This window comes from Neopsephotus bourkii, unplaced genomic scaffold (assembly GCF_033783945.1).
Source record: "Neopsephotus bourkii isolate Nb327-2 ecotype Australia unplaced genomic scaffold, CSIRO-AGI_Nbou_v1 NB_1634, whole genome shotgun sequence".
In the NCBI taxonomy this organism is placed as follows: Eukaryota; Metazoa; Chordata; class Aves; order Psittaciformes; family Psittacidae; genus Neopsephotus; species Neopsephotus bourkii.
In genome coordinates, this window is record NW_026902109.1 from 9,932,418 (window position 1) to 9,951,601 (window position 19,184).

A 19,184-nucleotide genomic window follows, 5' to 3' on the forward strand; every position below is an offset into this window, starting at 1 on the left:
ACACAGCTAATCAGCATGCTGCAACCTATCCCTCAAGCATTTCTCCCTCACCCTGTAAGATACCTTAGACTGTATTTCAGATCTAGAATAACCAGTGCCATCACATCTTCCTATTATTATAGGCATTAGACAGCACAAAACAAGTGTTTCTCCAAGAGACTGTCTTGGGAAAGCCAGGCATGTCTTGAACAAACATTCCAGAGAGTGTTGGGTGGCTGTACTGTACACCCCGCTGTTTTTCCTAAGGAACTGTTGGAAAGGATTGCAGTTAAAACAGGTATAAATATCATAAATAGTTTGGGTGGGAAGGGACATTCAAAGCTCATCTGGTCCAACCACCCCCCAGTGAGCAGAGACATCCTGAACTAGATCAGGTTGCCCAGAACAACATCCTTGAATGTCTCCAGGGATGGTGCACACACCACCTCTCTGGACAAGTGTCCTGGGTTCAGCAGTAGCAGTCATTTTTCTCCTTAGCAGCTGGTACAGTGCTGTGTTTTTGACTTTCAGGCTGGGAACAACACTGATAACACTGATGTTTTCAGTTGTTGCTCAGTAATGTTTACTCTGACCAAGGACTTTCTGAGTCTCGTGCTCTGTCAGGGAGGAGGGGAAGCCAGGAGGAAGCACAGACAGGACACCTGACCCAACCTAACCAAAGAGGTATTCCATACCAGAGCACATCATGCCCGGTATATAAACTGGGGGCAGTTACCTGGAAGTTTTAGATCACTGCTCAGTTGGGCTGGCTATCGGTCAGTGGGTGGTGAGTGGTTGTATTCTCTTCCCTTGTTATTTCCCTTATCATTATTATTATTGGTGGTAGCAGCAGTGATTTGTGTTATACCTTAGTTACTGGACTGTTCTTATCTCAACCCGTGGGAGTTACATTCTTCTGATTGTCCTCCCCATCCCTCTGGGAGCAGGGGGAGGAAGAAGGGGAAGCGAGAGAGCGGCTGCATGGTTCTTGGTTGCTGGCTGGGCTTAAACCACAACAGTGAGGTTTTTTTGGTGTTTTTTTGTTGTTGGTTTTTTTCCCTTTGAAGGTGCTGGACGGTGTTGAACATCGCCCTGTAAGCATAGGCCAAGCCCCAGCACGTTGCCATGATTTGTCCCTCTCTGGTATGGCCAGAATGACAACACACCTCATTTAAGTGTTTTACTAATTTTTCTGGATTTTGCACTTGTTCAGTGGTGAAATTCCAAAGCACTGGAGGGGCCCACTGGCCTAGATACCCTGCCACTCATGACTGTGCAGCCTCTGGGAAAATCTCTTGGTCCTTCTGTATCGTCGTCTAACCCCAGACAAGACCTAAACCCGACTCTGCTTAACTTTCGAGATCAGATGAAATGGTTGTGGGTAAAACACACTTCATGTGCGTGCCAACATGGTGATCCCCATCACAATCAGCAGGCAGGTCACAAGGGTACCATTCAAAACCTTTGGAACTCTCAAATGATGCTGTAAATTGTCTCGTGGAGGGGCTGGGAAGGTAAGGGAATGTCTCCTTCATAGGCTGACCACACAAAGAGGGGAAAAAAGATGTGTAATTGCTAAACACTTCTATTATATACCTCAGAAAGTATAGAGGTGGTGACCACACTGGGAATGCAAGCAGGATCAGTTTAATGATCAATGATTCTATTGTATTACAAGTCATTACCGTAAAGTATAATGAGACAAAAACCTTAGCCCAAGACCCCCAGCTGATAAATACTAGCACAGCAAATACTGGCTGTAAGTAAGGTAAGACATGCTGAAACTCCGAGATCAAGAGCAACAACTTTGGGAGCCAATAAATCAGCATTGTGATGAGTGACTATTAATTTGAAACAGTAAATGCTTATCACAAATACAATTAGACACACTCTGGTCAGATCTGTCATTATCTAGTCTATGTTGCTGATGAAGATATTAAACAGTACTGGTCCCAGTACAGACCCCAGAAGGATGCCCCTTGTCACTGATCTCCACCCAGACATTGGACCATTGACCACTACCCTCTGGATGCAACCATGCAGCCAATTCCTCATCTACTGACCAGTCCACCCACCAAATCCATCTCTTCCCAATTTAGAGAGAAGGATGCTGTGTCAAAGGAGTTACTGAAGTCCAGATAAACAATATCCATCGCCTTCCTTTATCCACTGATGTAGTAATACCATCATAGAAGGCCACTAGGTTGGTCAGGCAGGACCTGCCCTTGGTGAAGTCAGGCTGGCTGTCTCATATCACCCCCCTGTCCCCCATGTGCCTTAGCATAGGTCCTAGAAGGATCTGTTCCACCATCTTCTCAGGCAGAGGTGAGGTGGAGAGGCTGGTAATTCTCAGGGTCCTCCTTTCTTCCTCTTTTAAAAATGAGTGTGATATTGCCCTATTTCCAGTCACCAGGGGCCTCACTGGACTGACATGACTTCTCAAACATTATGGAGAGTGGCTTGGCAAATAACCCCAGCAATATAAGACAAAGGCCTAATTAAAGGCTATGATTAAAAAAATATTAAAAAACCACCAAACTTTAACTTTTCTATTGCCTTCTGGGCAATAAATTCTATCAATGTCTGTTTGCTACACATTTTGGAGAATTTGCTGAAGTACACACTAATTACACATTACTTTCAGGGGACCCCAGAGAACTTTAGTATTTTTACAGGTTTTACTAATAGTGTTTAATTAAGTGTTTAACTTAAGCCTACTGTAAACACATTAACCTTAAAGCTATTTCTCCTTATCCGTGTAAGCTAAGGTTTCCTTACCTCATACCAGTTCAGTGGTTACAGCTTGAAAGAATACCTTTAGAGCCACATAATGAAATAAAATTGTATGGTTAAGCATCACAGTCATAAATTTCTAGATAAAAGGATTTCTGCAAACGCCAAGAAAGCTCTTTTACTTCAAAGCCTCTGCTCAAAACTTACATAGTGTCCTATGGTACTGGCATAGGTGTCGGCAATCCAGGACATCTCCCTCTCCCCTGTGCTCATATCAGGAGCAGGCACATCAACACCAGGTCCTGTTGGCAACAGTGAAAATGGCTTTTAAGGATCGAACATGAATAGTTATCTTCAACCATTATTCCCTTGGGAACTGTGCAGGCCTTGTCAGAATAACTTCCTGTTTTATCCCCAGTTTATTATGCAAGCAACAGATACAGACGGATTCAGTCTTAGAAGCCATATCATGTATTTGTACAATCCTGTCAAAAGCTCCAACTCTTTACACAAGCCATTCAGTAAAATGAAGGTCAGTTTGTCAATAAAAAGTCAGAGTAAGGTAATGCATCAAAAGCATTTATGGGTTTGCTGATGATCATTGCTGTAACAACAGGAAGGGCACTATCTAGGTAATGATTTCTATAAATCATGACGTTAATTGCATTTTTTTTTGTCCAACTGGTTGTTTGGTGTTGTGTGGTTTTGGTTTGGTGGGTTTTTTTTGTTTGTTTTGTTCTTTTTAATTAGAATTTCCTTTTTGTTCCAGTGTTTAAAAATTGAAGATAGGCTATTCCTAGTCATTGTACTCTAGCATATGCATTTGATTTTACCGCCCACTTCAAGAAAGAGACACTATATCTTTCTTGATTAAATAAATCCCTGAAGGAACAATTTATGCCTGTTTTTATTAGATAACTAAAAATAGCATTGGCCCAACCTATTTAAGATAAGAGGGACTTGCTCAGCAAGATTTTAAGTGCAACTCTGCCTCTACCAAATTTTTTTCTTAAGTATTTTTAAACAGTTTATGAAAGCTTTGGCCTACCATAGAATCAAAAGTGAAGACAGATTTAGTCAAACCATTTTAATTGTCACTGAACTAAAAATCACCATAGCTGGCATAGTGTATAGTATAACCCCAGTCACATGTCACATCAATAAGTGTGTTTATACAGAAGCTTAATTTAGATGAGAAACACTCTGGCTGGGAGAGCATATGACAAACACTCTGGCTGAAGAGCAAGAAAATGCAGATAAATGGATATACGTTCCCAGACATTAGGAATACATGACAGACATTTAACTAGTTACATGCCTTTTTATTCCCTTGAATAAGAATCTCCTTTAGGTAAAATCCTCCATTTAATTACAAGCTGAGCTAGTAACATTCAGCTTTCTCCAGAGGAGACTTCCAGATAGCAATGCCAGACAGCAAGCTATCAAAACAACTGTGGGTTGAGAGTCTGAATCAAACACCTAGTAACATTACAGAACCTGAGGTTGTTAGAACGGGCACCTATGCTTTTTGCCTATCCTTGCAGACTCTGGTTGTCATGGATGAAGCCATCAACTTTCTTTGGGGTGGACCTTCTATTTCCTTCCTTTTGTTTCCTCAGATATCTGCCAAAAGCCTCAAATGAGACTACAGGAAACAGTAACAGTGAAGAGTGATATTGGAGATTAAAATTGCAACAGACTGTCACTATTTTATAACCTATCTCTAAGAGAAATGTGATTCATTTCAGATACTGTGAGCTCAGCTTTTGTGGCTTTTCATAGCAGAACAGCCACAAGAAAAAGGTTAAGACAGCTCCCTTTAAAATCCACTAAGATGCAGTGACTCAATTCTTTGTGGCTCTCTGCTGAAAATACTATACCCAAATTATTTACAGCTCTCAAAAACATGGTTATTTAAGGACACTATCTAGTGGGTGCTGTCAATGCACAATAAATCAGATTCCCAATTTTTAATAGTAAAATTGTACAACATACCTATAAAGCCCTTTTTTGCCAGCTCCATGGTAAACCTTCTTGTGATCTTTTCCAATTCATTGTCCTATAAAAAAAATGCAATAAATACCACAAGAAATCATTAGTGTTTATGAATATTTGCTAGAACTTATGCCCAAGTATAAACAGATGCCCTTTTCTTTTAGAAGAAAGGATGATTCATATATTGATATAATTCATATGTCACTCCCTAACAGACCCTTAGTATTCAGGCAGCACAAGGACCGGTTCAGCTTTCTTTGTATACATTCTGATCCACAAGAAGTCGGGAGTGTGGTACAGGAAGAACCTGTGCTTGTAGCAGAGATTTCCAGCAAACAAATCTCGTATCTATGAGAGAGATTTATAACCAGCAATAGCTGGCCTGCCAGCTGTGTAACCACCACAGTTGAACAACTTCACACAAATCCTCACAGCAGTTTTGAGGTTAGAATATCTGCTACATATTCTAGTATTCCTTTCTGTACAAGTTATTTTAATTAGGGCAAGGTGACAAGCCTGCAATAAACCTTTTATAAGCCTAGTTAGTTATTATTCATATGGAACACTGCATAGAAAAGTTTAATAAAGCATAAAACTATTTGTCAAAATAGACAAAAATATTTACTTTTTTTCTAAGAGTAATTTAATTTAAGCCTTTATTAAGAGTATCAACCTGCTAAAAGTTCAGGTTTTAAATTATTTGTATTTTCCTGACTTCAAGATAAAAGTAGTAAGTTGAATATTGAAAATTCCACCTCTGAAACACAGACTTTTAAGGAATTCTTTTCCTACCTATGGCATGCACAAGCTAAATTCAGCCTTTAAAGAGGCAGAAGAGGCAGGAAGTTTTAAGTGGTCAATAACGCCCTTAGGAGAGCTTTTTTAAGTGGCTGGCTTCAGTACTGCAGAAAACTGAAATTTTATCTATGATTAAGCTTACTGTGTAGTTCTTGGGATTGATCTTGACACCAGCCTTTGCCCCACCAAATGGCACATCTACAAGAACGCAAAGGAAAATTATTTTACTTTTTCAACAACAAAGGCAGAACACATCAGTAATATGTGTGAATAACTGTATCTTTGATTTTAGTAGTGAATTTGGTTTTGCCACATTTAGGGCTTCACAAGTTTAAGCTATATGATTTAGGTATTCCTATAGAAATGGGAAATCTTTCAAGGGTAGCTTGAAAATGGTCTTCAAAACTCAGATGTTCATGATTTAAACTTCCTACACTTCAAGCTCTTGTACTTGGCATTTGTAGAAACAGGGAGTTCTACAGTTTACATTTTACTGATTTAGCCCAAAAAATTTTACTCTGGAATTCATAAGTGAAGTGTCTTTATAAACAAAATGTATTTTGTTTTCTTATACATAATATGCAGATTCTCTCCAAACTCCCCTACAGTTTAGTAGTCATGTATGAAATATACTTCTTTATAACCCATAAAGGAACTTTACCCTTCTCTCCCCACAGCTTCCCTCTCCGAGTCCTTTTCAGCCTCCATCTGTTCCCCCTAAAATTAGCCCCCTCCTAATCGAAGTTTGTCATACTTTGATTTGAGTTCAAGATGCAGCATTTTAAAGGAGGCGGTAGCTAGCAGAATTCTGACTTTTCAAATGAAAATGCAACTTTATTCAAGCATCTACAGTAACAGCAGAGGGAATAAGTATTATTATTTTGGTCACTATGTATTTTTCCCATCTTGTGACAGATTTTAGTCAGATCACTGTCTGATCTAGCACCTTTAAATGTTTTTTTATGTAAATTACATCAATACTAAGTGAAATTAAAGATTGTATCCTTGCTTGAAAATTATCACTTACCAACCACAGCACATTTGTATGTCATTAGAGATGCTAAGGCTTTCACTTCATCCACACTAACATCCAAACTATAACGAATACCTGTAAGAGACACATGAGAAAAAAAGGAATTCACTGAACACTTCTTAGGTATTTATAAATTGGGAAGCTTACTTCTATATCAGCCACCTGTAAGATACAATTATGTAATTTATCAACTTACTTGCTTTAAGAGTTGAAGAACAATTCCCCATTCTCCTACTTAAGTATCTTTTCCTTAGCAGAAATTCAAGACTTCAGTAGTTCTCAATTAAGTGGTTTAACAGCAGTACTCAACCTTGGAAGAAAAGTGAGTATTCCTTGTGATGAAAATGAGACAAGCTGATAGGTAACTAGAAGCACAGTTTTCGAGAGGCTGATAAAGCCCATCAGCATTCTGTAAGATTTTTAGCTCTGGACTTCATTCACTGTACATACAAGATGAACTTTGTTCCTTAACATAACTTACCAGTACAGGTTACAATCAAGGTATTTTCGCTAGAGTAATGCAATCTCCTGTTATGAGCCATATGTAGCTTCAAGGCTCTAGCTGCTAAGCACAGTCACATAACGGAAAGCATCAATCCACTCCATTAATTCAAACTTGTTCAAAACATTTTGATGGAGTAACTCTATCCCAGTAGGAAGCTTGTGTGACCAGGGCCACCCAGCCTGCACCCACATGGAAGCCAGCCCAAGCCTGCATTCTCTGCTCCAAGCCATTCAGCAGAACTGCAAGTGCATGCTGACAGGTGGTCCAGATGCAAATTGAAGTAGCTGTGGTCTGATAATGGCTTGAATGCACAGTGGGTTATCCCAGTCTTCACGGCAGTTCAAAACTGAGTGGAAAATGATTACATTAAGATAGGGAGATGTGTCACCTGCCTGACTCTTACCAGCCTTCTAAAGACATGGGTTGTAGCTGTGCAATAAACTGACTTCATTCAAAATTAAAATTCACATATTCTGGAGGCAGTTGCAGAGCAGAAAACATTTAACCAAACTGACAGCGCACATATACAGAACCCTAAACATGATGCTCAAGATCAACACAGTGCCCAAAATCATGGGGGCACTGGTAATAAAAACAAACCCTACATCTATATATTATCTTCTATCCAACATTTCCTACATCACTAAGCATTTAACAGAGCCATGAAGAATTTATCATCCCCACCCCTGCTCCCCAAATCCTTCGCCGTGGGCTGTGCCAAGTTGCACAGTAGTTTGTAGCAGGCACAGAGTGTCCTTCAGATGTCAGGACAAGGCACCACAAATTTCCTATTATGTAAAGAGAAGACCATATTCAGGTCCTTAGGAGTGAAAAAAAGCCAGCATACATTATCCAAACTAAAGTACTGTGCTGCTATGGAAGCCATTCCTGAATGCTCTGGAAGCAATCCCAGATTCAAAGGAACTGAGTGCTGCTCAAATAAAGCTGAGGGCCAAGTGCTGCTTTATGCGAGTTCAATTGGTAAAAGAAAGTACCATGTCTCTGCACAACAGAATTTAAATTTAGTGTGTATATGGGGGAAGGGTGGTCTCCAAAAGCAAACCAACTAGTTTCTGACTTAAATAGCTGTAAGGTATTCGTATCTGGGATTTCAATCACCTTCTCACAGGAAGTAATATTCAAAATGTAAGCGGAATCTATCAAAGCGCAATAGACCAGTCACAGTTACAACATACATGGGTTTTTTTTAACATGTCTTTACTCTGATCCTTCAGAGGAGCAGTTATCCTTCTTGCCAGGCCCTGAGCAATCAAAAACCAATATCTATGGCATTGACTGTCCTGCCAGGGGGGCAGCTCTCTCTTGGTTGAGTGGGTACTCTGGGAACAGGTGTCATTTGAGCATTGCTCAAGCCAGCCAACTTTGAAGCCACAATGTATGCTGGGCAAAAATGTACTCTGGTCTTCCATCCCAGCTGAAATAGACCACTGTGTATTTATTCGAGCTATATATTTATTAAAACTTAAAAGTTGCATATACAAAGTAGTTTTGTTGTAACTATACTCCTGCAGGCACACAAAATGTTATTTATTGATATATGGAAAGCAGCAGGGGGATTAAATAGTTGGGAATAGTTACTTTATACTTTTTGTCAGGGAAGAAAAATATGAAAGGAGCAAGCAGCCTCTTCTGCACATCATATGGAAGATGGAATCTGAAAAGGTGAACAAGGAGCAGTTTAACTAGCACACTCAAACACATGCTAAAGAGTTCTATCTCCAGTATCCTTGTATTACAGTCATGGCTTACTACAAACTTTACTGTAATAAACATTAAACTTTCATTCCAAGGAAAATACAGAAAAAGCCCCAAGACTAACCAAATACTGTAAGGCTTTCAGCCAAGTTGCCTTTTTGTCACCCACGTACATGTACCCAAATAGGGAAAACTTTCAGACTTGTGTCTGTAACGGTCTTTTTCTGGACAGCTTCATACTCCTGAGCAAGACTTGGCTTCTTTTCTAGCCTTTTTTAACGGTTCTAACCAAAATGGCTTGTTTGCAGGCTTTATCTTGTGGAGTGGGAGACTCATCAGTTCTGAGAGCTGTGCTGACTTCACTAGCCACTTTTGTTTCAGTTTATCTGCTAAAAACTTCCATTACAGTGTAAGGCAAAATTCAGAGCGTGGATTCCAGGTTTCCTCACAGGTGTGATGTTTTTTCCTTTCTATGGCAGGAGTGGATAACATTTAAGATGTACTAACATTTCCTTCTTTTTTCACAATTCAGCCAATTACCATTTTCAGGAACTGAAATCACTCTACAGGAGGCCCATCTCTTGACAGGGAAATTATTTGTGCTAAGCTGTTAGGACTGATGAGAAGCAGGCATCTGAGAATGCTGTACATTCCATCTGCAAGGGGATGCACAAAGATAAAAGACTTAATTTCTATTCTATTTGTACATCAGTGAAATTTAGTTTGACAGCTTCCTAATTTGGCAGGAGAGTATTGCCATGCATTTGTATGGCTCTTTTGGCAGTGCTACTATGCATTCAATAGCCTGAGTCTAAAAATGGACCATAGACACAGATAAAAAAAAAATCTTGAATATTTTAAAGATTTTTTTAATACAGAAGCAAATGAAAGTCACTGCTATGCAGAAAGATTTTGCTTTTTCTAAACCTGGCAAGTACCACACAGTAAGTCTCTGGAAACTTGTGACTTTTACAGCAAACTAGCTACAAAAAATAGTTTGAAGAAAGCCTCAAGTTACAGTATGACTCACTACCATGGAAAATACTTTTCATTGGGAAACATATAAATTCTTGTTCTAGTTGAGAATTCTCTTTCCTTGCCACACCCCAGGAAGTTAAACAGTATGCTAAGCGACTTTGTTTTTTATGCAAAAGAACTTTTAGATGAGGAAATGTTTTCATTTTAATTTTGTTTCACTATTGTTCAGTATAAAGAGGCGGCTTTATCATCACATTGCAGTATCTGTGTTTTTTAAAATTTTCTGGTTTTGCGATCTGTATTTTGGATATATTATACTTCACTCAGTTACCTCTTGCACTGAGCTCAATACCTGTTTTGGCTGGAGTAAAATATGCTCATGATTTACACTTAGCTTTTTGGATGTTTATGGATTAATTTTCACTTTTCCAAACGAAGATAGCAAAACACTTGAAACACTTTTCAAATAAATATCAAAGTAGTAATTATCAGTAAGGCTGTATTTGGGATTCTGTAAGAAGAGCAGTCAGCTACCCTTTAATTCAGCCGGTTTGTAATAGGGAATGGACTAACAGGCATGCAACGAGCATATTTCAAAGAAAACTGGGTATACAATTTTACTAGATTTTTACAAGATTTCAGTGGTCTATGATGTTGAGAACCACGGGCTCTTCAAGGATGATTATTACCTTTTTGGTACACCTAAAAATCTACACTTAAAGAAGTTGCTGTCCTTATTACCTGATTTTCTAAGTGCAGTGATCTTAAATGGTAATATCTATGTATGCCTTCAATATTAATGAGCATGAAGTATCCAAAGACAAGTCTCAAAACTAAACAGTAGCCACAGTAACAGTTCAGGGCAAAACACTCTCTGAACTACTCCTGAGCTAAGTATCCTGCAAGTTTCTCAAGTTCCCCAGAACCTGGCACACTTTTGCACCTCAGCCTGAATTATTAATGTCTAACCAAGGCTTTTGTCCTGCTTTGACTTCAGTGTTTTCTTCTAGTTGTGAAGATCTTTTGAACTTTGAAACTAATTTGGGTCCTTTACAGATGACAATTCCTGTTAAGATGGTGCATTTTTTCTGCTCACCTCTATTTGCAAATTGCTTGCTCATCAAAAAAGCGTTCCAAAGCAACAGCTAACCTACACTATACATACAGTACTCAGCAAAACATATTTCCTTATCTCTTTTGAAAGGTTTTACGAGTGACTACAGCTACATTAATCTCCCAATTAGCAACACTGGATTCTGCAGTGGCTCTGTGGGTTGCTTGCCTGACCCTGTCCAAAGGCTGACATGATATCCAGAGTCAGGAGCTTCAGTAATGATGCACATCTTGTTCAAACTCTTCATCAAAATCCCCAAACTCCATATATCAGCATTATTGCAATGCCTTAGTTTCTTAATGTTTTAACTCTGGATTATGTATAAAATTTTCATTTACATGAAATTTGGGAAGTAAACAAGTGAGACTGCGATTATACTACTATAAAACTCTAAGTAATCTCTGATGCCTAAACCAGCAGGAACAGATCTTAAAAGCAATCCTTAGGCTTTCAGCACATTTTTCTAAATCCAGAAAAAAATAAAATCCAGCCTTCCCTAGAAGAAAAGCGCTTAGCCTTATTTAACCATTTGGAAATTGTGATAAACAGCACAATGACAAGTTTGTAATTACTGATGACAAAGAAATTCCAGACAAACATAACAAAGCCAGATGAGTAATTCAGCGCTGGAAATTATGATTATTGTATACCAGTTAGCAACAAGAACTACTCATTCCTAAATTCAATTCACTAGCTGACATGAGAGGAGATAAAAATATTTATCTTTTCCCACACAGCATTAGCCAGCTATAACCTGGGGCAGGATTCCCTATGAACATACACCCCATTCTGATTTAACCAAAAGTATCTATTCAGTGACCATAAGGCCAGACAGAATACTTCCTGAAGATTTTTAATAAGCTATACTTACACTTGAAATATACTTAAACATATACATGTCTATTTCATTCCGTACAGAGAAAAAACAGTAATATTACCTATTAAAAAATAAAGTGCAGTGCATTAGTTAAGACCTTGAGATATTCAGTATTACCACTAGGCATATTACCTGAATGTATGCCCCTAGATTATGACTACAGAGTAGAGTCTCACTTACAGAACTACCTCAACCCTACCTAAAGGATTAGGTTCCTCATTAAACTGCACTCAACACTGTAGAAACAAGGACTGATACAGACAGATGCAGTAACACTACTTCCATGTAGATATTAATACCAAGTGCATGGGTGTGTGCAGAGGGCGGAAATAACACATGAGCTGACCCTGGCTAGTCCAAATACCATAGAAGCCATAAAACAATAAGCTAAAGCCACCACAGTGCTGACACGAAGCAGGCAAATTCCATGCTATTCCTAAGAGTTTATTTCCTAACAAGATGAAGCTGTTGCAATTCATGCAACAAAGAATACCTGCTAGGACGACCCAGGGAACAGGAGGGAGATTATCACACAAGAGATTCCCCTTCTCACCCCCTCCAACACGTGTTTATCCAGAAAGCCCAATGCTGAGAGCGGTACGATATCTCTATAAATAGACAAGGAGCCAACAGTAGCAAGGGAAAACAGCTATAGAAGATCAAGGACAAAGCTGGCTACTGCACAAACCGTATGAGCTGATTACTTGAGAAAGGAGAGACTGAAAAGATTTCATAGCTAGAAGAGCAAGGAATAGCCTCCTACAAAAGTACCAGAGGTAAAACCACAAAACTGATAGAGTTCACTGAAAACTGCAACTAGTTTATTAAAGGACAGCAAAACACAGGACACCCATTCCTTGTCCTTCTTTATTTTTTAGTTTGCAATTTAAACATATAACCACTGTTGAACTAGTTGTAAAGTTAAGCAACTTTAGGACAGAAACCTATAACAAGGCATTTGTATAAGCTTTAGCTAGCAAGTGTTATCACAGTTAAGCTAACCACCCTCTTTTTTTTTTCCTGTAAAACTTATTCCTTTGAAGTTTGCTCAGTTTCCATGGTTTATTTCAGGTTACAGATGGTCTATGTTATAGTTCCATCTGTTGCACCATCCCTAGGTACATTTCCATGTATTATCCTTGCAGACCCTTAGGCCAAAGACATGACCTCAGAGCTTTTATCCATGCATGACTTAAAAAAGCTAAGTCACCAACCCCAGGATAAACAGAGTTTGCTGAAGTCAAGATATCTTACAGCATTACTTCTTACTTTCCTCACTTACAAAAGGGAATAAACAGTGTCACAATAGCCAAGGCAGCACATGGGGTTGTACTGGTCCAGCTCTTGCGTGTATGTGTATACTGTTTTAGACAAGACAATGTGTACAACAGGGACTATTTGATGGCTGGGCACCAAGATTGGCATCAGCCTTAGACCTCTGCAATTGGAAAAAACACAGCTAAGGTAACATGAATAGGTGTCACCTTATGCAGCAAGAAACTCATTAACTCATAAGTCAAATGAGGATAGATCCTTACAAGCAGAAGAAAAGCAGCCAAAACCAGGACATAAATTTTGTAATGTAGAATAGCTCCTTCCACTAACCAGCCAAGATAGCACCACACAGGAAATAAGATTAAGTCACCTCCAAATAAACTAATAAATAAAGTTAAGAACCATTTGTCTTTGCATAGAGAACTTCAAAGTAACATATAGCAAAGTTTTGCAAAATTCCTATTTAAGTGAAAGTTAGACTAAATCTAGTCAGAACTAAAGATGGTTTTAAAAAGCTTTGCTGAACTAAGGAAGCAGCTGAGGCTTGATTTGGGTGAACATAAACAGAAGGTTAGGTTGTTTCCCAGCTCTGCTTCATTTGCTTTCATTGATAACAGACCTGTTGGACAGTTGGTTAACATGAAAAGGCTTTAAAAAAAATTTAAACCCACTTTATCCCCACAGTAGATGCTGCCTAACAAACATGGAATCATTTTCATACTACTAAGCAGGTAATAGCTCAATAAGCTTATTCTATTTTCTGAAACTGTCCTACTAATGAAAACAGCTGTTAGCAGCCACATGAAAAAGCAGCTTAACCAGTTTTACACCTTTCACAGAACCTGATAAAATAATGAATCTTTGTAAATAATTTTAAGTAGGGACTGTCAGAGTTCTTTTCAACAGTCATCTGTATTCAGCCATCTCATTTCCGGTACCCTATTCAGTATGTTTTAGTTCTTCAGGCAGCTGTCAGTGCAGTGAACAGCAGCAGCTGTGGTTTCCTGTTAGTGCTGGCCACTAGCATGCAAGTCATCACATAAGCAAAAGAAAGAGTGATCTGACTCTCTAGCATTACTTCAGCTACCAAGCAGCATCAACCCAGTTGTATAAATACTAAGTTTGCATCATAAGCAACTTGAGTTTCAACACACAAAGAAAACTGCTTATCTCCTATGTTCTCAATAGGATGAGGAAGCATTTAACAGTTTTCTTTTCCAGCAGTTAAATTGCAGAAAACAGTCTTTAAAACTTGGACTTGTGTGCTGGACATACTGTGAGGGCTACCACTTCAATGGGTATATTCATGACCATTCTGCAAAGATTCCTAAAGCACAGAAGAGAAGCACACCAAAAGAAAAAGAATCATCACCTTCTTGAATGGCAAAATTTTGCAACCCCTGAAGTAGGAATTAAGGATTAATTTCTACAGCAATGAAATAGGTAAGCACCATAAAATGCACAAGAAATATTATTTCTAGATTCTCCCACTGAGGTGGAAAATACCCCACAAGTTATAAACTGGAAAGAAAGCATGTTTCAGTACCTAGTGCCAGTTCTCCTGAAAAGCACTACTCTTGACTCAATGAAGAATCACCTGCACTACCGTGCAGTAACAACTGTGTCCAACAAAATCAAGTTGATTTGTGTTTCTACACCTCTACAGGCAGAGAGGAGACTAGGATAAGCCATTAAATAACTTCCTATTTTTTTTAACTATGCCTTAGATTACTAGAACTAGGGTATTAAGAGCATTTAGCTTCTTGAATAGAAATAAGACAGTCATGTTCCCAACCAAGACGTAGTTTACCTACACAGAACACGTAAGACTGATCTTAAATTTGCCCTCACCCAGCCCAATCCATGTGGTCTGCCACTCCATTTCTGCAATATGCCACAGCTGTCCGTCCACTCAGAAGTCTTATTTTCAAAGCAGACCCCTTCTGGCATTCACTCTGCTGACTTATTTCTACTTGCAGGCAAGAGAAGGCCAGCAGAGAAGGAGATACAGAAGGACTACTAGTAGAGGAAGCAGATACTGGCAGGTATCATTGACATGCACATGCAAGTGTTAAACTCGCTTCATAAGGATCAATCTTGCATTAAGAAGTTTGGCACTTTCCAGATTTGGGCTGGACTACTGAGCAGGGGTTGAGGTTACATCCTAGAAGAGAATGAGCAGGCAAAGAAACTGAGGCTGACATCTGTGACAGAAGGCACATAATCTAACTACTATAATACTAACCTACAGCCATTTAACAGAAACAGAAGGTCTCCTTAAGTGGAGATAATTCAAATGTTTTTAGTCTCTCTTTCCTCAAGAAACTCGGCTGCCTACAGGTTTAGAGCATTTACTTTTTTTTTTTAAATTAGATTTACAGTACAAATTCTTCATTAGTTCACAGTTAAATCTGTAGATGATCTTACAAACAAAAAGGTATGCAGAAGTAACTTACAGTTGCTAATGAGGTATTTTGGTATGGATGTACAAAAGAAATGAGGAACTAAATTTAAGACCTAAAAATATTTGTTTTCCTGCATTCCACACTTGAATCTTAAAGTACACCTTGATCATTTGTCTAATTTGCATAAAGAACAGTATTTAACATTCTCTAAAGAGGATCTCTTATTCTTCAGCTTATTTAAAACTCAAAAACTACAAGAGATGAGCTTTTAAAGTACAATGCTTAAGAAAATGACAGAGATGAAAACACATCCCTACTTGCTAGTGACTACCTAGCAGAAACTAAATGGTCTGTTTCTTAGTACCAAATACACACCCTTAAAATAATAATAACAAAAAAAACATACAGTACAGGGAGCCTTATTTTAACAAACTTTCTTTTTCATTAAGTGCAGATTTAAAGTTCACGATTTTGCATCTGAAAAGATCTGGAAGCTGTGCTTCTCCTACTGCTCTGCAAGCCTTCCAGATGCCAACTCATACCTTCTTTTAAAAGGTGCCCTATGTCCCCTGCTGTTTCTTGCTGGTGTGAATTAACTTCACCAGACTCTGAGCTCCACAGTGTGTGAGACACCCACCTCACCAAGTTTTTCCACTTCATAACCATATGGAGTCCGAGTTGTATTTATCTAGGCTTTGCTGGGAGGGGAAACTGTTTTGTTTGGAGGTTTCTGGGGGGGAGTGAGGTAGGTGTTCTTGGTTATTTTCCCTTTGGAATCTACTAGGATTCTAGTTTAAACATCACTTCTAGACAAAAGGTCAAGTTGTAGTGTATTCTGGGTGGATCTAATATCACAAATGCAGAAATATCTTTAACATTCCCATTCTTTCCAATTTAAATAGAAGTGTTCTAATTCCTCCCACCTTTTTTGCACAGCAGGTTTCAAGCAGTCCATCTACACTTATCTCACATCCCATTTAAATTTACTGCAAAGCCATGTCTGTCATCTGATAGTGAGCAAATCCCTATACAGCATTAGAAGGTGAAAACCATTAATGATCGCTACACTGAAAAGACTGGAAAGGAAATAACATTGGCAATTCCTTCCCTAAGCCCACCTGGAGTAGAGAGCAGCACAGGAAGAAAATTACATACTATTGAGACTTTATATCTTCTTTAGCTGTCACTTCAAATTGCCTTGAAATTTACAGTTGTAACTTTCCAGAAATGCTCCAGTGCAGACAGACCTAAGAAATGCTACTGAAAACCAAGAAATTCTGTTGAGCGTTTAGAAATACAGGTATCAGAACAGATGGTATCCAGCACCCAGTTGCTGTTTTTTGTTCATATATAAAGTCTTTCCTACTTCTTTGTTGTGAAAACATTAATTCCTTCTGTTTTGAGCAATACTAATGTGAAACATTAGACATTGCCATACATAAACTACTATCTTGTTACTTCAATTACCACTGAACTGCATTTTGGTATACAAGTGGGGAACTTACAAGAAACACAGGCTGTACAGAAAATGATTTTCTGTAAACAGCAGCAAAAAGCAACTTAACCTAAGCAGTGACAAAACAGCAGTCTAACAACTCATCACTATTTTAAAGGAGATTACAGCAATAGCAGAAAAACAATAGGTCCACACACAATAAGCATCACCCATACTTGACTTCAGCCACAACTAAGTCTCATGCCGGTAACTCTTGTTGTAAGGAAGCACCAGAAGTTGAGTTAGTCCCTTTTGGCTAAGAATTAAGCATATCACAGGACACTCACTACGTTTTATTTTTTAAAGCTAGGAAACATTAGCAGGACAGGCTAATTGTGCTGCAAAGAGAAAACGTCCCATGTCATATACACCAAACTGATTATCAAGAGCACATTAACCTAGGAACACCTTTCCTACTCTAGTCTCAAAGTCAGTCACTGATCATAATTTATAAATAAATCTTTGCTTTCAGCAACCATCATTATTCACCATAAAGCTGGTCTATGCTGAAGAAAAAAGAAATGTATTTGCAGATCACAGAAGCCCTAGTTTGAGACACAGCCCTGAAACGGCCTCCAATACTTAACTGTCCACAAAGATCAGAACTCCTGAGTAAGTTACGGCAAAGGACATCTGTATTTGTTTTTCAAGGAAGTGACATCTATCCTGGACTAAAAGGGAGTTTGATTCCTCTGAGATCAGAGCTGGTGCCACATGAATTCAGCTCTGGCAAGACTGACCCTCCCAGGCCCCTTGTACAACAGGCATGGTGTTGGCCTCACCTATACCAAGTCAGCTTTCCCTAGAAAAATTACTTTTGTCTCTTCCTGTGTATTCAGCCACTAGCTGGGAAAACTTGTTTTTCTCTACTGACGTTTCCTGTGTGAGCATTGGTCTTTAGTAAACACAGCAAGCAGTGTGTTAAACGATGGCTTTTCCAGCTCCCGCCTCAAGAGTAGACACTTTAAGCGTGGAGTTTCCATGTTTTTCAACACTGGTGAGGCTTGAGTCACTAACTGTGCAGGCTGCCCTCCCACCCTACGCCTTGCCTAAGGCCAGGCCAACGGTGTCTATTGCAAAGACCACACGACCAGCCGCTGTGAGACCTCACACCTCGGATAACAACCCGGACAACAGATCGCTGAAGGGCTTCGTAGGAGCCGCTCTGCCCCTGCTCCTGCCTTCCATTCAGATACCAGATACTGCAGGTGATAGAAGGACGCTGCTGGCTGTCATCGCCGGAACGGCTGCTAACGGTCGCTTGCCGGCCGGGCAGCGAGGAACCAAGCGTCACCTCCCCAGTACCCTAGGGCGAGGGAAGCAACTGCCAGGCAGAGGCTCTGCGGGCCTCCACGGACACCGGGGGGTGGGGTGAGAGGACAAGGGGACGGCGGGTCTCACCTCCCTTGCAGGGGGTGCGGTGCTGGCTGTGCTGCGCCCGGTAGCCCTCGATCACCTCCCACTCGCCGTTGTCACGCTTGATGGGGAAGGAGACACTCAGCACATGGTTGCAGGGCTTGATGATGCGGAGAATGCCGCGGACGCGGTGGCGCCGGTCCTCCATGCTCTCGCGGGTGCGCAGCCCCTCCACCAGTTTGTCCTCCACGATGCTGGCGCCGCGGTCGAAGAACCCCTCCACCATCTTGAAGAAGTTCGGGTTGTCTTCCTTTTTCGCCGCCTCGCAGTAGTGCCGCCGCGGGCACCTGCCCCCACCCCATGCCGCCGCTGCCCCCCCAGCAGCCACCGCCGTCCCGCCAGACTCCGCGCCCGCCAGCACCGCGCCGGCGGCCAGGCGGGACGCCAGCAGCTCCCCCAAGTAGCGGTACATGGCGGCAGCCACCAGCGCTTCCGCTACGCGCGCAGCGATAAGGCAGTGGCAAGTCCTGGTGCGGCGCTGCTGCTGCTGCCACAACAGAAGCAAAGCGCCGCCGCCTTCGCCTTTAAACGGCCTCGGGGTGGGGGGTGGGCAGCGGGCGACAGCGGAGGGGAGGGACGGGGGACGCAACGCGGCGCCCTTCCCCGCTGCGCCTGCGCGAAGCCCCGCCCAGCCCCGCCCCCGGCGGGATTCGCGGAGGGGGAGAGGGCGCGGCGGGCGGGAGTCTCGCTATGGGCGGGGCGGAGGGGGTGTGTTGAGCATGCGCGCTCGGCGCTCGCCTGGAGAGCCGCTGCCGCTAGCAGAGCTCGGCGTGTGAGACCGTGCACGCGGGGCGTGAGCGGAAGAGGGCGCGGGTGCGCCCTGGCTGTTTTCCCATAGGCCTCGGTAGGTCGGCGGCGAAGGGGG

The 19,184-nt window shown here is 40.8% G+C and overlaps 1 protein-coding gene across 1 annotated transcript in view; it reads right to left on the reverse strand.

Annotated features, from left to right (window-relative positions):
- The window catches only part of GLUD1 (glutamate dehydrogenase 1), a 32,670-nt gene extending 13,880 nt beyond the window's left edge, over positions 1-18,790 (reverse strand). The window contains exons 1-5 of the mRNA XM_061373737.1: positions 18,305-18,790; positions 6,533-6,613; positions 5,648-5,703; positions 4,708-4,771; positions 2,920-3,014 (exon numbers count right to left, since the gene is read on the reverse strand). Coding sequence (XP_061229721.1) covers positions 2,920-3,014; positions 4,708-4,771; positions 5,648-5,703; positions 6,533-6,613; positions 18,305-18,731 — 723 coding nt within the window. The 5' untranslated portion in view covers positions 18,732-18,790. The remainder of the gene's footprint in view (positions 1-2,919; positions 3,015-4,707; positions 4,772-5,647; positions 5,704-6,532; positions 6,614-18,304) is intronic.
- Between the last annotated feature and the right edge of the window lie 394 nt (positions 18,791-19,184).